Source organism: Mesocricetus auratus, unplaced genomic scaffold, assembly GCF_017639785.1.
Source record: "Mesocricetus auratus isolate SY011 unplaced genomic scaffold, BCM_Maur_2.0 Super-Scaffold_6730, whole genome shotgun sequence".
In the NCBI taxonomy this organism is placed as follows: domain Eukaryota; kingdom Metazoa; phylum Chordata; class Mammalia; order Rodentia; family Cricetidae; genus Mesocricetus; species Mesocricetus auratus.
The window spans coordinates 14,033,743-14,054,012 of record NW_024429184.1 but is presented as its reverse complement, the minus strand read 5'-3'; the positions used below and the strand labels follow the sequence as shown (position 1 = coordinate 14,054,012).

Genomic DNA, 20,270 nt, shown 5'->3' with positions numbered 1-20,270 from the left:
ACTGCTCCAAGTCACCTGGTCCTGGCAAGTTCAACGTTCATCTCGTTCAAAGTGGCTACCGTGTTCAAGGTTCTGTGCCAGCTGTAAGGGGCCAACCAAAAGTAAGAACGTGTTCTCAAGGAGCCCAGTCCACGTGTCCAGGTAACTCAGCATGTCAATAAACAAGAGAAGCCTGGCAGGCCTCAGGCTTGGCCCTTGACCTTCGGAACACTTCCCACAGAAGAAAAATGGAGGGTGCCTTCCTTCCACAGTTCCGTATGGATGACAACGAGACAACGCAGGGAGCTCAAGTAGGAAGCAGCTAAGAACCTGTGCACAAGCATTTGAAATGTCTTCTCCCAGTGAGACTCTGGGCTCCTCATCCGCCAGTGTAGACACACCGGTAGCACAGGAAAACACAGAGGCTCCGAATCGTCCTAAGGCACCTGCCCTGCGCTTCTGCCTGCCTCCTGCTAAGAGAGGAAAACTGTGCACCCTACCCTGTCTCTGGAGCAGCAGCATTCCACAGCATGACCACAGATGTCACAGCAGGACAGACAGACAGGACTTGAGAAACAGAAGAGATCAAAAAGCAGGCTCTTGCTTTGGCAGGTAGCCAAGATAATCTCCACCCCTTCCTGGGTCAGAAATAAAGCCAGTCAACCCCTGCACTGTGGCTTCTCTCCTCTCGTGGCCCACTGCGCCTGAGGGAGTTGAGCAAGAGAGGGTGTGAGCCTCACCTTCCCGAGCCTGACAGTGCAATTCCCATACAGGGCTAAGCACAGGCTGAGGCCACAGAGAGACAGATATCAGTTCGCATCCAGTACCCAGGGCTAGCACCAGCGCGGATGAGCAAGCCTGGGGAGCTTATATAACAAAGGGCTTGTCACCACTTCCTGTGATCACCAGCATTCCAACACAGTGAGACATGCTCAGCCCTGGCTTTGAAGTTCAGCAGCTTGTTCGCACAAACCTCAGCTGAGAGCTGCCTTCACTTCCTCATCTTCCCATTCCCTTCACGGGCGGGGCGCCGGACAGCCTGGGTTTTGTTTGCCTGTTTTGATAATCTAGTTTAAGTTGGTTTTTAAATTTGCTTTTGTAGTTAAATGATCTGTATTTGTTTTTGAGAATGCAAAATAATCCAACTTTCTTATGACAACTACTGGGGGCATCTTGGTCAATTTGCTTCCAGCCCTTTTTCTACAAGTGTGTGTGGGAATGGGGGAGGCAGGGGAATACAAACATGTGGCTTTGGGGGGGGGGTTGGGGTGGTGTTTTGAGACAGGGTTTCTGTGTGTAACAGCCCTGGCTGTCCTGGAACTCAGACCGGGGCTGGCTTCCAACTCACAGAGATATGCCTGTCTCTGCCTCCCGAATGTTGGGTTAAAGGTGTGCGTCACCATGCCTAACAATATTAAGCTTTTTATATCTTGCTTAAGCATTTCATCTTGAGCCCTGTCTGTTGGCTGCTCCTTTTTCACCACAGGCATCAATGTACCTCACATTGGCCAACTCCTGGGATGGGGAACTTGAGGAATTCTCAACATTTTACTTTTTTTCCCAAATGCTCTAAGTGGCCTGTAACTAAACCATTATAACTCCCCTCCTCCTGTTCTTAAATAAATTCCTCAGACTCTTAAGTGTCTCTCAGCTGTGCTACCATGTTTCCTCCTTGTTTCTGGCCATTCTTTTTGACCTAAAACCAAGCTGACAACTAGTTTGTGACAAGGTCTTGTGGATCCCAGAGTAGACTAAAATTCAATACATTTGTGCACCATCACACCCATTTTATGCCCTGCTGCAGAGTGAACCCAGGACTTTATGTGTGTGTATTATATGTATGGTATATGTATATATGTTGCTCGTCTGTATGCAGGTACATGGGTGAGGGCCAAAGGTGAATTCTTGGCATCATTCCTCCATGGCTGTTCACTTTGTTTTTTGAGACAGGATCTCATATTGGTAGGGGTTTGTCAAGTAAGCTAGGCTGGCTGGCCAGTGAGCCCCAGGGATCTGACTACCTCTGCCTCCCTAGTGCTGGACAAGCACATACCATTAAAGCACACAGGTTCTGGGGTCTAACTCTCTATAGTCCTGCAGGAGCGTTTTAAAATCGAATACATGACACATGACAATCTGCAACACACACAGCTTGCTACAATATAATCCCTAAGTCAAACTCACGATTTTGAGTCCACTCACAGATGCCAGTCAATGTTTGCACACCTCCAGACCAAGGTTGGTAAATGCCAGGAGTCCTTACAAAACGGTGGTTTTTCACACAGCAGCTGCAGAGGGGACTAAGGGTGACAATCGTACTCACTGGTCTCGACTTGACTTCTAGCCTGACCGGAAGGTTACTTCCATGTCCTATTCACACAAGCCTTTGAAATTCAAATACACAGCTCTTCAGAGGAAGGCAATGCTCGACCAGCAGTTCTGATTCCTGTCTGAATTTCTTAAAAGTCTGGGGAAGGCACAGGATTGAATGAACCTGGAGTCCTGTTTCAGTATACCACACATGTGAAATAACCCTAAAAAGGAGAGACTGCACACCACCGAAAGTTACCTTCATGGTGCAAAAGGCTGGAGAGTGCCAATGGAGCCACAAGAAGTTAAACTTCAGGGAGCCCGGGGCTCCCAAGTGCTTGCTCCCTAATGCACAGGCGAAGCCGGAACTGTGGAAGCAGGGGTGCTATCAAAGGAAGGAGTCGAGGTATCCGAGAGAGGGCCAAGGAGGTGCCAAAACACGAAAAACCAACCCCTCTTAGGAGTTGGGGGGAGAGGCAGGAATGGCACTAAAATAATGAGAAGGCTACACCTGAGGCCGACAAACTGTGAGTACTCACTAGCAGTTTCTGCTGCCACCAGAGGCGGCATGCCAGGCTAAAATCTTCAGAGATGCCTCCAAACAAAAGGCCTGCCCGGATAGTTTCCTGTTTCAGAATCACCCACAGTCACCTCACTCTACAGGGACCTTGTCATGAGGTGAGGACAAGCAGGCAAACGCAGCCACACACCCGAGTTCAGTGTTTACACCTGGACACCGTCAGCCCAAGTGCTGGCAATGTAATCCAGGCTGTCACAGCATTCTCGGCTGCCCTGCAGGTGACTGGCAAGTGATGACAGTGGCTCCCACCATCCCGTCTCTTCAGTCACACCACAGACGGGTTTCGGATGGACCTAGGCCCTGTGGAAGCCTGCTAAGGGGCGGCGTAATTCCTCCGTCTTTTTCTTCTTCCTTCTGGTCCCTTACTGGACAGAGTGGCCAGTGACAGAGCTGCAAAGGCAGAGACCTGGCTGGGGGACTCACAGGGTCCTGGGACCAGAGAGCACCTCCAGAGGCTGTGGCTTTCCTGTGGTGACCATGTCCCCTGGGAAGACACTGTCCACAGGTCACAGGTCAGCATGAGCTTAGAATCCCATGCTCCCTGTTCCCTTTGCATTGTCTTCAAAGGCCACCAAGGACCAGGGTGCCTCCACTGTGGCTCCCTTCTGGCAGCCACCATTGGTCCCGACACATGAGAATGCTTCCAACTCTGTGAGACGTCACATGGGACAGGAGAGCCTCCAAGGCAGGCCTCAATGGCCACTCCATGCCATCCTGAAACACGATTGCTTGTACCAGCTCCTGAGCCCGTGGGGATGAATCAGTCAGCTGGTTTATGTCCCTTCAGAGGTGAGCAGTCAGCAGTATCAAGGTGGGGCCATTCCCACCCGCTCCTAGACTTTGGGACCCTGACACAATATGGACAGCTGTTTTGGGAGATGAAGTAACTCACAGACTTCCAGAGGGAAATACCATTTGGGCTACTGACAACAGTGGTCCAGAAAAACCTAACCCTTGACAAGTGCTTAGTCAGTTTCCCTCCATGGACCAGTATGTTCTAAGATCTGCCTGAAAGGGCCAGGCACATGTTTCATGGCTTAAGGAGCAAACTCGGGTCAGATCCTTGCTGTCCCTGCTGACAGATCTGACATTCGCTTAACTGAGGGCTCCACCTGGGGGGGAGGGGGCTCCACTGACCTTCCCTCTCTAGCCATCTCCCTGGGTGCAGATACACAGGTCTTCCTGGAGCACAGATCTGACCATGCCACTTCCTCCCTCCAGTGTCTCCCATCAGCCACCGTGGAAAGACTAGCAGGCTCTGGCTGACCTCACAGTGCTGAGACCACTGGTGCTGGCTTCTCACATTCCCTGCCCCTGAGCAGCACAGAGAAGGTTAGGGGTGCACATAGTCTTAGGTCCAGCTCTGCCCATGACTAGCTGCATCACCCACCTGTGCGCCTTAGCTTCCTCCTCCTCCTCAAAACAAAAGAGGCTCTTAAGAAGGAAGATGTGCCTCATAAAGGGGGAGGGGCGCCTGCGAGTACCACACACAACCCTAGAACTCAGGGCTGGTCACAGGCAAGTGTTTCCTTCTGCTCTCCACTTGCAGGGAAGGAAAAGGACAGGGTCTCTTCTGAGGACAACCAGAGGCCTAAAAGCAAAGCCCTGCTTAGCTTTACTGTGGCTTGAAGACCTAAGTCTAAAGCCGGGCTAAGGACCAGGACAAGCACTGTCAACGTCATACAAAAGTCATAAGGCTCTTCCCACAGGCCAGCCCTGTGCTCTGCCACAGAAGGAATGACTTTCTTTAACCCTTACAGTGACTGGCACACTTCCCCTAAGCACCATCTCATTTTGCCCCCTGTAAAGTGGGGATCCTCATGGTACCCCCTCAAAGACCAACCATGAAGCTCAAACGCAGCAAGACTAACATGGAGTGAGTGGTCAGGAAATGCCACTCTCATTAACCCCATGTAACAGATGGGACATTCCAGGCCTGGAAAAGCTAATTATGGACTCCAAGTTACATAGCTTCCCCGCCCAGGCATAGCATGTGAGATCAGGCCTTCAGTTCCCAAAGCCAATGCTGGTTTTATGTCACAATCAATGAACCACCAATAGGGTCATACAGTGCTTGGATCAAGTTTTGAGTCCCTGTGTTATGGCCTTGCTGGCTAGCCAGGAGGACAAGGAGAGAAAATGTCCACCCCCTAACAAGCATGCCACTCGGCCAGACAATCTCTTCCTCACTTACTGCCTGGCCTGCCTAGTGCCCAAGTCTCTCATCTGCTCCTTTGGAATCCAGTCCTGTTGCTCCCTCTATCCCTGAACCCTCCCCAATTCACCATGACTAAGACCCTGCTCCTCATCCAATCACCGCTTTCTCAGAGAATGTCTTAGCACTTACCTTGGCCACCTACTTGGAAATTGCTCTGAGCAGTCCCTTCTGCTTATAGCAAGTTCCTGAGTTTGGGCTTTGTCAAGGTCTTCCACCGTAAGCCCAAAGGGTCCTCCCTGCCCTTAGCACTTGGCACGCCCTGGCTGGGAACCTGGCCCTGCAGGACAGTGTTACAGCTTGCTTTGAGGCAATACCACCACAGCCACGGGTCATCACATAGAAGAAGCAAGGTCAAACTGGTTTTGTTTGACCCTCACAAGAGTTTTATCAAGCTGTACTATGGAGGAGGAGAAGGAATTCAGCCAGCAGAGCTCCAGCAGACACAATCATAAGTCAGGGAAAAGGCTCCAGAGTGGGGAGAGACAGCTCAGGGTTAAGTACGCTCACTGATCTTGACCGGAATGAGGTTCGGTTCCCAGCACAAACCATGTTAGCTCACAACCATCTGTAACTCTAGTTCCAGGGGATCAATCCCATACCCTCTTCTGGCCTCCAAAAGTACCAGGCATGCACATGGTACACATACATACATACATACATACATACATACATACATACATACATACATGCAGGCAAAACACCCATGATCATAAAATAAAAATAAATTATAAAGGAAAAACATCTAATCCAAGCTGAGCAAAAGGCTGGTCTGGGTGGGTGTTAAGGGGGAAAAATGCATTCATTTACCACTGAAGTTTTCAGGGACGAATGGGGTGATGATCAGACTAAGAGATCCCCAGGCATTCCCAGGGGCCCTGTGGGTCTAGGAGAGCATGGGATACTTAAAAACTACTAACATCCCCATGTTACACACCTATAATCCTAGCTCTTGGGAAGCAGAAGCAGGAAGCTCCTTGTAAGTTTAAAGCCAACCCAATCTACACAGTATATTCCAGTCCGGCTAAGACATCATAGCAAGACCTGCTTCAAAAGAGAGGAGGGAGAGAAGGAAGGAAAGGAAGAGGAGGAGGTAGTGGAAGAAAGAAAATAAACAACAAAACACAACATACAACACAGATGCATGCACACACGCAAGCATATATGGGCACATGCTCACACCCACGTTTGCACACCCACACACATGCAAACACGTTCACACATATGTGAGCGTACACACACAAAAAAATTAAGGAGTCATGGTTTAGTTATCTAAGGTGTAAGCTGAGCAAATCAAACTTTAAAAATCTATGTTCCCACTGGTCCTAACAGCTGCCAGGCTGGCCTGGCTTCGAGTGGCCGGGCTACACATAGTGAGTGCACTGGACTAGACAGTCCATGGCCTCTTCAAACTACAGAAATTGTCAAGTGTTCAAACATCTGTCCTCTCCTGGGTTTATCTGCCCACCTCCAAACACATCTGGTCTTAATCTGGCACTCCATCATAAATTCATTAATGTCACAGTCCCCACAGCAGACACGGCAGGATGTACTAGAACCTAGCTGACTTCAGAGTACGACAGGCCTCTGAGAGAGGATGCAAGTACCTGGGCTGAAGGGGACAGAAGAAATGAAGGAAACAGAAGAAATTTGTGAATACTATTTGTGTTGGATTTTGTTAAAGTGTTAAAAAGTAAAAATGGGGGCTGGAGAGATGGTTCCGAGGTTAAGAGCACTGGCTGCTCTGCCAGAGGACCCAAGTTCAATTCCCAGCACCCACATGGCAGCTCACAACTGTCTGTAACTGCAGTTCCCAGGGATCTGGCACCCTCACACAGACATACATGCAGGCAAACTACCAATGCACTTAAAATTAAATAAAAGTCTGTAAAAATAAGAGAATTATAAAAAGTATAAATCACCTATAGCTACATCTTCTAAGGTCTCATCCATCCTTCACATCCAAATACCCAGAGCTCTTTATTACTGCCAGAACCCATCTTGTACACAAATGCCTCTCTGCTACTCTGCAAGTCCTTAACCGCATCACTATACTGCACCAAACTGTCTTTCCTTTCCGGCGCCCCTCCCAGGCTCCGACAGCACTTGGGCTTCAGCACGTGTGAGTACCCTACGGGGTTCAGCCCTGGCTGGGACAAAGACTGGCACCTAAAAAAGAGCTGTGCAGACAAACGATGCCTCATCCATGTCTCTAGAGTCACTGTCCAAAAGCGAAGCGGGCTTTCTCGGGTAAGGTCACAGAGACAGGGTGAACCACTAAGGGTGACACCAGCTTACCCCTGTAGTTGGAGAAGGGAGGCCAGCACCGTCAGAGGTAGGGCAGCTCTCCTGGTTACACACAAAGGTGCCAGGTCTGGCGTAAGTTAAGAACCAATACTGGTTACTTTCCTTGGTGTCAAGAGGCAAAACTGGAGTGAAGGCAAGGGCATCTGCGGATAAAAGATATTTTATATAAAGGCTTACTGTCAATGATCACCTGTGAACTAAACACTGCTGGGACAAGAAAAGCCAAGACACTTCAGTTTAAAAAGGTCCCTGAAGGAAAAGGGGCAGATCTGGGGGCTGGAGAGATGGCTCGGAGGTTAAGAGCACTGACTGCTCTTCCAGAGGTCCTGAGTTCAATTCCCAGCAACCACATGGTGGCTGACAACCATCTACAATTCAATCTGGTGTATATGTAATAAATAAATAAATCTTTAAAAAAAAAGGGGGGGGCAGATCTGGAGCAAGAAAGAGAGGGTACCCAGAAACCCACTAGCTAGTCAATAAAAAAGAAGAAAAAAAGACAACAGCAAATCATGGGATCAGCACAGGTGAGTACTGGAGTAAGGGATAAAATATCATGGGGGGCACTGAGCCTGATTTGACCACAGAAAATAATTCTCTGTAAGCAAGCACAATCATCAGACATAAAATCTAAATCGCAACATTTAACAAACATTTTACAACCCCAACAGTCGGCTGCCATCCTCACTTTAGAGCTCTTACAAACCAACAGGAAGATCACTCTGCGGGGCAAGTGACCAGCAGAAGACAGAGGTAAAATAAACAATTTCAGAAAGGAAACAAACAGCTAATTCACATATGCACCAGTAATCCAACAAACCGGAAACTAAACCAAACTGCATCCAAATCCCCGTGTCTAGAGAAGGGTAAACAGTGAAAATGCCTTCAAAAACACTCTGAAAGCAAGAATCAAACATGTTTTCACGGTACCAAACAGCTCTATTAACCAGGGAAGTCACCAAGCAAGAGAGGCCAACAACACAGACATTGTATCACTGCTGTTGTAGGTTGAGACAAGGCCGCTCCATCAACAGACAAGGCAGAAAGAGGCAATTGTAGCAGAAGGAAAGATAGACATCTGATCCACACACTGAAGACAGAGAGACACGAGAACACTAATGGGGTAATAATAGTGGTTTCCTCTGAATTGTACAGTTAGAGTTGGCTTCTGTGTTTTCTTTATTTCCGTATCAAATTTTAATCTTGTTATAAAAGGTACAGTTACCAGCGACATTAATACACAGCATACTTCCCAATTCCTGCCTCTTTCGGAGAACTGGCTCTGAGCACAGCTAGCTCTCAACAGCCCACAGAGAAGGGCAGGTAGGACCACTCGGATCCCAGAATGCCATGCACTCCCCAAACGGCATGCCATGGCTTAGAATACACCACTGATATGGATGTGCGGGGCTGCTTGGCTTTCCGAGAATGCATAGCCACTGAGACAGTCCAGTTTCACTACTGGGAAACACGTGGCTGCCTCCTTCCTGCACTCATGAGCCCCATAGAAGAGAGAACACTCCCAGCTATCAGAAGTGGTGGTAGTGGGGAGTACTCTCCTTAGCACAACAGGAGCAGCCCCAGCCCTGCTGGAGCCTTAACCACACCCTGCCAGGAAGAGGGGCTCCACCACGCTGCAGAGCGGAGCCCAGCACTGTCTTCAGACCATTGCCTCCCCCCACAGAAGCCCTGGGCCCCGCCCCTTTCTCCGTGTCCTGTAGTGATACCCTGCAGGGCCTCTGAAGCTCTGACCATAGCTGAGAGCGCATAGCAAGCTCCCTTCAGTGTGGGTGCCAATCTTACCTCTGTGCTGTAACCATCCTTCATGAGGCCGCTCTTTCTTCCTGCATTCCCAGACAGAGGCCATCCCGGTCTCCTGTGTCCTCAGGAACCCCTAACAAAACCAATGGCCACTCATCTTTCCAGCTACTCAGCCAAACCGCAACAGACACACTGACTTTTCTCTTGTCATTTGTCCGTCAGGAAACCACTGGCCTCTACTTAGAACATAGTAGGCTGGATCTCTTCTCATCAACTGCTGATGGGCGCCCAAGTTCCAAAGGCCTGTCTGTCCCCTCCGCTCTGCTCTGGGTCAGTCAGTGCTCGTTAAGGCACTAAAGATCAAACCTCACTCAGCAGGCCAAGAGCTCTACCACTGAGCTACACGCCAGGCCTGGAGCGATGATCTTTAAAACCTGCAAGAGATAATGCAATGACTCTGCTCAGAATCTTCTACTGGCTTCCTACCAAACTTGAGTTCTACAAATATGAGGCTAAAGATCTCTGCCTGTCCCACACCCACAGTCTTGACCTGCCCTGCCCAAGGACACTGACCTCTGCACTGCCCCTTGAGCAACCCTGCCAGCTCCTGCCTCCTTCTCTTGTGTGCAATTCTCTTTTGCAGAGGTACAGTTCATACCATTTGGTCCTTCAGCAAAGTCCCTTCTAAGCTCTATCCTACAAACCCCAGGGGAGTGAGGTATTCATATTTGGCACACAGTTCTATTCCTACACAGAACAGAACCCAGCATGTAGCACTTGCAAGCAAGAAATACTGAAGGAATGAAAGAGAATACATAAACGAGGTCATTCTCATTCCAACTGAAGACTTTGGGTTCAGCCAGCAAATTCTACTCAGAGATCATCACTCTCCAATACGTAAGTACATACCCACACCCACACCCACACCCACACCCACACCCACACCCCTATACCTGTCAAGCTACTTCTTCTGGGCCTCGGGAAGCCACTTTCTGACCACTAGTTACTTTACTGTAAGTGCCTCACCAGCAAGGGCTGAGTCACTCCCCAGGGTCCTGACTAACCCTTTCTCCATCCCCAGGACGCCCCCCCCCATTCTCCTTCCCTTCCAGCTCGATGGGAAACCCAGAGCTGCCCCTTGGAGAAAACAGAAAGGAACTGAATGACCAAGGGGAAAGTCAGTCCTTCCTGGCTTGGCATTGAGAACATTCACACTTCTCAGGAAGTCAGCACCTCTGAAAGTGAAACATTAATAGAAATATTACTGGAAAATACCAAACAGGAAGCAAAGGAAAATTCCATTGTGGAAGCGAGGCCCTCAGTCCATATGCCTCAATGGTCACAGCAAAGGGTTTCAGAATCAAAACATAGGAAGAAACGGAACTCAATCAGGCTGTCACCCTTCCTGCCAACTCAAGCTCTGGCCAAACTGCGTCCCCACCCTGGCTAGGAGGGCACTGGCCTCAGAAGACAGGCTGCCTGTCCAGCTAGAACCTGCAGAGAGCAGGGCAGCTTCTGCTCCGATTCTCCATCTGCAGCCTCGTCCCCCCAGCGGGTCTGAGAAGCCAATGAGTTACAGGCATAAGAGTGACCATTAGGCTGGGGAATAATTACAAGATCATGGCAGCGGTCATTCTTACAGGGTACGGGGAAATTACAGAGGAAAGCAAACCACAAACACAGCAGAAAAACTCAGGTGTGAGATTGTGCAATTTGAGGTGATACAGCACAGTGGTTAGAAACAGCCTCTGAACTCAGCTTCAAATCTCATCTCTGCTTTGCATTAGGGAAATAAATAAGACACAGCAAAGGAGGGCAGAGAGGAGGAGGACTGCCTATAAAACACCGGAAGAGCAGCTGGCTCAGTGTACACGCAACACAACCAGCTAGCATGGCCCTGCGAACGCCCTCAGCCACACTAACTCCTCTTCCTCTGCCCAAACACCTCCTCAAAGGAGCCCTCCTGGCTTCCGTTTGTCTTCCCTTCTCTCTCCGCTTCAGTTCTATGGTGCTGCCCAGACCAGCCTTTCTGCAGGATCACTCTCAGGTCACCCAGAAACGGCTTACATGTCACTTCTGTCGTGCAGACAGATCTGTGCTCCAACCTTTGGTTCCTGTGTCCCCAACCAAAAGTTCCTTATGTGCAGGCACTGGCCAGTTCCTGTACCACCCTTGTGTCCCCTAGCTCTAGACAATGACCTGCATACAGCAGTTCCTCAGACAATACAGGCCCAACAGAGGTTGAGAAATCAGACCACTGCAAGCTGTTTCTATCGATGCACCCTTAACCAATGGGGTACATCAACCAGCCAGCAGCCCCAGCTTTCAGCTGTAAAGTCCTAAGTTTCAGGTTCATTTTGAGGGAGGTGGGTGTCTGTGTGCATGTGTGTGTATGTCTGTGTACGTGTGCATGTGTTGAGTGTGTGGGTGTGGGTGTGTGCACGTGTGCGTGCATGCATACACTCATGTGGAGGTCACTGAACGATCTCAAAAAGTTGGTCCTCTCCTTTCACGGTTCCAGGGATCAAATTCAGGTTGCTGAGCCATCTCTTGAGCCCCAAGTCCAGGGTTTTTTTGTTTTTTGATTGACCAAAGCTGACCTCTGCTTATTCAACACAAGTTAAACTCACCAGAGGAGGGCTTGGCTGCAAGACCAGAGGAAACCACACCTGCTTCAGATTTGCCTTTTAAAGCCAAGGTTATAGAACAGCAGTGCTTTGGGATCAGGGAAAGGATGGGATCAAGCCTTGAGGTTAAGTCCTAATCAGTTTTGTTCCCCAGAGTATCTAATTAGAGAAGACGGTCACCTGACCTCCTTTTAGGAAACTTAAGTTCTGTCTTGATACGGGCAGAGAGGTGCCGCCAGCTTTTCATCTTAAAGCAGACACACACAGCTTAGCCAATCCTTTGGGGGAGGGAAGGTCTGGTGTGAGAATGAGAAGACATGACAGTTACAAGACACACGTTTTGCGCAGCTGTCCTCTGGGATGCGCCTACTCTGTGCGCAGAATTTCTCTACGAAACAACTGAAGTGCAGCAGTAACATCTCCTTTATGGAATTCCGCAGTGGAGAGATAGGGGAGAGGGAACCCAGCTGTGGGTAAGAGGAAGGAAAGGGGGGAGGGACAACCATCACAGTCAACAGCAGGCCCTTCCCATGGCCATTTAAACCGGGAAAGAGTGAGCCAAGTTAGCGGAGAGCATGCGGGGGTGGACTCACATGCACAGGTGTGCACCTTGTCCTGCTACTTGGGAGCTGTGACACTAGGTTCACCACACCTCATCGTCTTCACCAGTAAGGTTAACCACAGCACCCACAGCAGATGAACAGCACCGAAAGCTTGGGAAACAGCTTGCTATATATATCCCTGCCCCTCGCCACACAATGCTTCTGCCTCTTTCTCAATCATGGCCTTTGCCTCGTGACTGGCTCTGGTCAACAACATTCAGCAGAAGGGACACTGTCCCAGATTCCAACCCCGAGAAACCTCATGGGCTTCTGCTCTCTCTTGGAACCCCACCTTGTCATATCAGCAAGTGCTGAAGGGGAATCAGTAATCCCCATCAAGATCAGAAATGACACCCAGTGTGTGATGCCGAGATAGAAAACTATAACCCACGGACCAGCGCTGGCCCTGAAAATAATGTCTTATCAGAACGCAAGTATTCCGATATATCCTCTAAGGCCGTTTTTAGCTACAATGCCAGAACAACCAGATGCAATGGGGACCGACCGACTAGCTCTCAAACCTGAAAACATTCCGTACCCGGCTCTAGCCCTTAAAAAAAAAAAAGGTTGGCAGACTTCCAGTTTAAAACCCAGGAGGCTGGAGGGACCCGTGATGGAGCAACAGTACCGGTTGTTACAGTATTTGTAACTTGTACCTAGAATGACTGGGAACTTTGTGACCACGGAAGTGGTTAGAATGAAGCCTTCTTGGGACGGACTTAACAACGAAAACAGCTTTGGTAGCCATCACTTCTCTCAGTCTACTTTTAAGGACTGGAGACGATGGCTGTCAATCAAATAGGAATGGCTGACACTGACCACGGACGGCTTCCACTGATCCTAACTAGTGATTTTATGTGAAAAGATCAAATGACAGGTCAACTGCCCAGCAGTAAAGCCCACAGGACAGCTCTGTGGGGGGGGGGACACGACGGGACGGGACACCACCTTGCACCTGCCTGTCAGGCCGACCACCCTCTGCACGCAGCCTTCTTCCTCACTTCCTGCTCAGGAGTTCCCGTCATCCTTCAAGCGTCAGCTCCGCTCGCACCTGGCTCTGCCTGCCCTCTTCACCTGCCAGCATCCAGGCCAGGCCAGCCCTCTGCATACACTTCAGCCTTTCCTTAGGTTCCGATACTGTCTCGGGCTTGAGAACCTATTGTGTTTGTTCATTTTTCGATAGTCTCCAGAACTTTGCTTGGATACCACAAACCAAGGGTGCTTAAGTCACCTCCTATATAAAATAACATAGTAGACCAGACACAGTGGTGCACTCAGGAGACAAAGGCAGGAGGATCTCTGTGAGTTCAAGGCCAGCTTGGTCTACATACTGAGACCCTGTCTCAAAAAAATAAATAAAATAAGGGAAGGGGCACATGATATTTGCCTTTCACATATATTAAGCCCGGTCTAGCTGATTTATAAGACCTAATACAAAGTAATACTACATACACAGTTATACAATTGTTTATGATTTAGGAAATAACAAGACAATACAAGTCCATGTATGGTCAGTAATTCTGCTTCAATTTGGGGTCGGAGAGACCCCAAAGGTACTAGGGATTGAATTGGGCGCCTGGGGATTGTGAAAAACCTTCCTCTCGAGATTGAAACATTCCATCCTTCAGGAAGCTCCTTGAGCTGAAAGGTAAACAATTCAAAATAGCTTCCTGAAGTCCCTCAAACTGACCAGATTCACTAGGCCCCTCCCTGCCAGAGTAAACAAGAAAAGCTGAGAGTCTCCCTTACAAGGAAGGAAGCTGAGGGGCAAGACTCTGAGGAGAAAAGCTGCAAAGACGTGTGTGTTGCCACACATTAGTGCACGCTAGACAAAGTCTACCACTAAGCAACACCTCAGCCTTCTCTTAGCTGTCTTTTTTTTCCCACTTTTTATTTTCTATGTTTGGCTGCATGGTATCTGTGCATCACGTATGTGCCTGGTGCCCACTGAGACCAAGAGAGGGCCTTGAACCCCCTCGAACTGGAGTTACAGATGGTTGTGAGCTTACACATGAGTACCTTGTGGGTGCTGAGGATTGAACCCAGGTCCTCTGGAGAGCAAGCAGTGAGTGCTCTAAGACACCGTGCCATCTCTCCACACCCAGGCTTCTTATTACTTTGAGACAAAATCTAAGTTGCCCAGGCTGGCCTTGAACACACTCTGCAGCCGCCCAGAGAGGTTTTGAATTTGTAATCCTTCTGTCTCGACTTCCGAGTAGCTGGGAATACAGGCCTGGCTTCCCCTCTCCACATCTGAGTGCCAGGTAGTTATGGTTACAGCCACAGGCAGCTGCACAGCCCAAGACACCAGCCTGCTGTACCTGATGTACCGCCACACAGCACACTTGCTTCCCTCTGAATTCCCCCTGCCTGGCAAAGCGCTCAGAAACTAACTGCTAGGTGGCTTTCTTTTCTTATTTTAAGTTAAAAATTATTATTATCCATTCTGTAGCTAAGGAAAATGCTTCAACTCAACTCTGTGGATGCTGACAATATACCAAGTGTTAGTACGCATTAGCATGTATTTAAAATCTGGCAAAACTTAAGTCATGATACATCCTGACTTCCCCATGAGTACTGGAAATAGCATTTAGTTATGACAAAAGAAACAACACCAGCAGAAAATATAACTATATGAGACCAGTTTGGCTGCACCCAAGGACACCCACGAAGTAACTGTCCCCCTCCCCCCAACAGGGTTTCTCTGTGTAGTGGCTGTCCTTGACTTGCTCTGTAGACCAGGCTGTCCTTGAACTCAGAGATGCTCCTGCCTCTGTCTAGAATTAAATGTGTGCACCACCAACAACTGGCTTTTTTTTCCCCTAACAGCATGACTAAAGGATTAGCTCTATCTACTTCAACCTACTACAATTTTCTTTTCTTTCCCAGGAGCTCAGAATATATTACAACTGCCCCCTAATTCTGGACCATCTCCTCCAGAAATACCTAAGGCTCTAAGCCAGTGTTTCTCAACGTGTGGGTCATAGGGGTCACATATGAGATATTTGCATTAGAACCAGGAGTACAGTTATAGTTAAGAAGTTGTGACAGAGTGGTTTTATGGTTGGGATCACCACAACATGAGGACCTGTGTTAAGGTTGCGAACACTGCTCTAAGCATGTCCCCTCTCTATACGAAAACTCACCCGGGAAACCGGAACTGAGGCCCCCACCTGATATCACCCCTCCACCCCACCCCTCATGTACTGTCACCTCTCGTCTCCCAAGGAGACACAATGCATACAGGCTCTGGCTTCCAAGAACACATCCTATATGATGTCTTACAGCCGTGAGCAGGTATGCACATACACACTCAGTCTCACATACAAGCCCCTACAGCCTGCATTCACCCCATCCTTCACCCATCCCACCCCTGCCTCTAGGTTCACCTCAAATGCCTATTTCCCAGCTAGGGACCTCCCCAAGCTCTCAAGGCAAAAGTACGATGGGGGAAAATGATGAAAGCTCACGTCCACTTCCTCCAGAAGCTCAGACCAAAGACAAGCACATCCTTAACCTCTGCCTCCTTCCCCTCGCAATGCACTCTCATACCCCATCCAAGAGCACACACGCTGGTTAACTGTTAGGCTAGGGGAGAATCTGGCACAGTGAAAAGTCCTTTCCCAGTAGGAAGCCAGACGTTGTGGCGGTGGTCCGGGATGTGGACTCACCTGGGAGAACAGGGGGATGATGCAGTGTAGAGGAGGAAGGGACAAGTGTTGAAGGGTAGGAATGGGACCCAGAGTTGAGCCATACCGTAGGCAGCACAGCGAGGCGCTGACTGGACCACCAGCCCCACTGCATGGCACAGGAACTCTCAACCCAGGTCTGGGATTAACACTGAACACCGGCACGGTCCACTTCTCCACGGTCTACAGCAGGAGGCCAAGCTGTCCCAGGCTAAGTGGGACTTTCCTAAAGCCACTGGTGGGGACTGAAGACAGGTTCAGGGACATTCAGGGCTGGATCACAGTAGGTCTGGCTTTCCCAGTGCTGTGTGCTTAGACTACACAGAGAAACCCTGTCTCAACCCCCCCCCCAAAAAAAAACAAGGAAAAAAGGAACTCAAGCCCATTCCTGGTTGTCTAGTAAGTTTATGGTCACATTCTTTGAGCCTTGTCTCAGAAAACAGATAAAACCGCAGGACTAGGTTCCCGCAGTGTTTCAGCCAGCCTTCCAGGGACACTCAGTATCGCTGTGCTGGCTAGTCTACTGTCTTGCAACCACTGCCTTGCTGCCCCCTTTCCTCTTGATAGAAGGAACATCTGGTAACTTCCTCCCTTGTCTCCCAAGAGAGACAACTCTTAAAAGATCAAAGCTACACAGTAAGAGTGGAAAACCAGCCCAGAGTTTCTTAAAAACTGTATCCCCTATCACATACAACTCAGTTTACAAGTCCCGAGCAGCCAGGACCAGCAGGTCCTGTCCAACTCTAACCTCTCTGTCCCAGCCACAAAAGACTTTCCCGGCGGTTCTGTAAAACATAAGACACTTCACTAGCCACACACGGTCACTACTGGTCCCAGCTCAACAGTGGTCTTGCCTCAGAGGTGCCCTCCCGGAGCCCCCATTTAACACCAGGCCCCGTCCCAGGGTGTTCTCTGCCACAGCTCTCAATACCAACAGGCACAGCACAGGGTTCCCCTCCCAGCACCTGGGAGAGGAGAGCTAAGACCCATGAGAAATACCCGGTGACAATGCAGCCAAGTCTTAGACACAACTGACGTTACAGTTACAGAGATTACTAAGCATTTCAAAGTGTTAACTCTAATTGAGAAAAAAAATGTTTACTACAGTTTTGAAAGCCACAAAAAAAAAAAAAAAAGACCTCAGTGAGCAGCAGAACCACTAGCAGTAGGACAAAGAAAGTCTGCCCCCTGGGGGGTGGTCTTGGGCAACAATGGTGACATGGGAGTCCAGGCAGTGGGTGGCAAATCTCTCGGGAAAGCTTTCCCCTAACTTTCATAGGCAAAAGCTCCAGGTCCTTCCAGTGGGCACACCAAACCGAGCTGGACCACAGATGAAGCTACAGGAGGAGCCTCTTGTCTTTTTTCCTAAAATACCAACAAGCCTCAACAGCACACGGCTCTCATCAAGGGCATCTCTCTTGCCCCCTTGGTGGGTGTGCAGTCACCTTGGCTTCCAGCTCGCTGTCAGCACGTGTGGCATCTCCCACCAGAGTACAAGCTTCCAAGGTGTGCCCACACCGTTCCAGCGGGCACTAGGCTCCTTCAGACTGCACGCACCATCATCCATCCTGGACAGACAAAGCAGGAGGGAGGATGACCCCAGGGAGAAAACCAGGCAGGAAAATTAAAGGTCATCCCCTTACTCATCTCTCCCATAAAAGAAAAAGAAGCCTTGCCAAGCACCAGCTGACGGGTAGAAAATGTCTCCGTTTGGAGATCTAGCCTCTGTCAGTCCAGGCAAAAGTTTGAACTTGCAAGAAGAATGTGGGGGAGAACCCAGAGCAGGGGGCTGACAGCCAGGCAACCCTGCCCTAAGGATGGAGTTCTCTCACTGGGCCTCAGATTTAATCAAAACACTGCCTCCACTAAAGTAGACAGAACAAGTATTTTATGGGGGAAGGGAGGGCAACTCCGGAGTGCCAAGAGAAAGAGTAGAGGGGCCTGGCTGCAATTAAGTCTCTTGTTACAAAGCAGGGGACGACTGGCAGGGGTTGTCACAAAGGCCTCTCATCCCCATAGGGATGGATTCAGGAAAGGGGATGGGGTGGGCAGAGGTGGGTCTCCTTTTAGCAGACCGCCTCCGGAGCTGGGGAGAGGAGGTAGGAAGTGCCAGATCGGTGAGTTCTCCGGGAGGACGGACATTTAGACCGGAAAAGCCTGCGTGGGGGTTCCCAAGACCGCTCCAGTACAACAGGCCGCTTGATTTCGGAAACCTGGCACGCAGAGTTCGAGGTTTAGAGGCATTTACAAACACACATCCAGGGAAAACTACGACCCGGACAGTGCCTTTCCCGGTTCCCTCCACATCTGGGAGGGAGACCACCACACAACCCCGGGGAGAACAAGAGCAAATGTTTTTAGGCCCAGCGAGGCCGACTTTACTGGGGGAGCCGGAAGGGCTGGCTGAGTCTATCTTCTGGGTAAAGCTAGGCGGGGTGCTCTCGCTCAGGCTGTGGGCTCGGTAAGGAGGCGTTTGGGGAGCAGGAGCCAAAGACAGAGTCGTATCCGAATGCGCGCCGCAGCCTAGACTCCAGATTGCCAGAGCAAAGTTGACTGATAGGGCTGCTTCAGGTGTCGGTGCCTCAGTTTCCCGTGCGCAGCAGTAGCTTCGGGTCTTACCTTGTCTTTCTGGCCGGCTCCGGTCTCCTCGGCGGCGCACTTGTTGAGCAGCTTTTTGCCCCCGCAGGTCGTCGGGCTCCAGGTGCGGCCGCCCGAGCACACGCCTCCCGGGGGTTCCCCCGCAGCACCCGCACTCTCCACTTTGATGAGCCGGTGCTTAGGGGAGATGTAGCGCACCTCGGCTGGCGTGGCGGGCCGCCGCTCGCTGCTGCTGCGGTAGAGGTGCGGGGAGCCGGAGGAGGAGGAGGAGGACGCGGCGGCCCCCGCCCCCGACGCCGCGCAGCAGCAACCCGCAGCGCCCGCCGCCGCCGAGAAGGCGCGCTGGCTCCCGCCGGGCTCCCCGCCGCCGCCGCCGCAGTAGTCCAGGCGGCACATGGCGCGCAGTTTGCGCAGCGACGAGCCCGGCCCGTTGTACGGGTCCTCGAAGTCGCGCTCCTTCTGCGCGCGGTAGGCGCGGATGAGGTCACTCGTGCTGCCGCTGTCGTCGGGCAGCGAGCCCGACGAGGCCGAGAAGCAGGCGGCGGCCGACCCGCAGGACGCCGAGGAAGCCGAGCAGGCCTGCGGCACGGCCTGCGGGGGCTGCTCGCGCCGCTCGCCCCGGCGCCGCTGCTCGCGGTAGTCGGGCCTCGGCGGCTGCGGCGGACTCTTGGTCTTGCTGTTGCCCAAGCTGAAGTACTTGTTCAGCCACTTGGCCATGGCGAGAGGCCGCCTAGGGCCGCGGCGCGCGAGCCCCGTCCACCGCCGAGGCCATTCGGGGGGCAGCGCTGCCGCCCAGTCCCGCAACGCCCCGGCCCCGGTGGGGGGCGTGCGGGGTACCGGTCGCCAAGTTCAAGTTCTCGCGGCCGCCGCCTCCTGCTGGCCGCCACCGGGCTCCTGCTGCTGCTGCCGCCGCCGCCGCCGCCGCACAGCCCTCCGCCCGCGCCGCGCGCCGCCCGAGCTTCGGATCTCGCGCCCGTTACGGGCGCGTCTCATAGGTCCCCCGGCCTCAAAGAGCGGAAGGCCGGGCGCCCCCCGCCGCTCACACCCGCACCGAGCGCGCCCCTCCGCGGAGCGCGCCCCTGCCCCGTGCGAGCCGCGGTCGGCTGCGGGCTTCTCCAGTACGCCGGGGCAAGCCCGGCCCCGCCGCGGGTCGGAGAGCAAGCGAGCGACGGAGGGAGGCGGCCCGCGCCCGGCGGAGCCCGCGCGCCCCTGCCCGTCCCGGCGGCGCCTGCCGCTGCCGCTGCCGCTGCCGCCGCCTCCCGAGCCGCCGCGTGTGTGACACTCGGCCGCCAGAGCCCGCCCTGCGCCGCGGCCCTGCCCTGTCGGCCCCGCCCCTTCCACCAAGTCCCCGCCCCCCGCGTGCGGCCGGGAACCTCCCCCCTGCAACACAAGCCACCTCCCGCGGCCGCCTGGGCGCCAGCCCCCGGGTCGTGCCGGAGGGCGCTGTCGTCTGCCGCTGGCCCAGCTCGGCCTCCCTTCGACTGACGCTGCGACGCTCGGAGTCCAAAACTGTATGCACAGTTCCCGGGGACCCGTGCGTCGTGCGCCCCTGGAATAGATGACCACCGTCGGGGTAGTTATGGGTAGACTCACACACGACCT

The 20,270-nt window shown here is 51.8% G+C and overlaps 1 protein-coding gene across 1 annotated transcript in view; it reads right to left on the bottom strand.

Annotated features, from left to right (window-relative positions):
* Positions 1-19,530, bottom strand: part of Shb (SH2 domain containing adaptor protein B) — a 108,052-nt gene extending 88,522 nt beyond the window's left edge. Inside the window, exon 1 of the mRNA XM_005078744.4 lies at positions 18,690-19,530. Coding sequence (XP_005078801.2) covers positions 18,690-19,385 — 696 coding nt within the window. The 5' untranslated portion in view covers positions 19,386-19,530. The remainder of the gene's footprint in view (positions 1-18,689) is intronic.
* Positions 19,531-20,270: the final 740 nt, after the last annotated feature.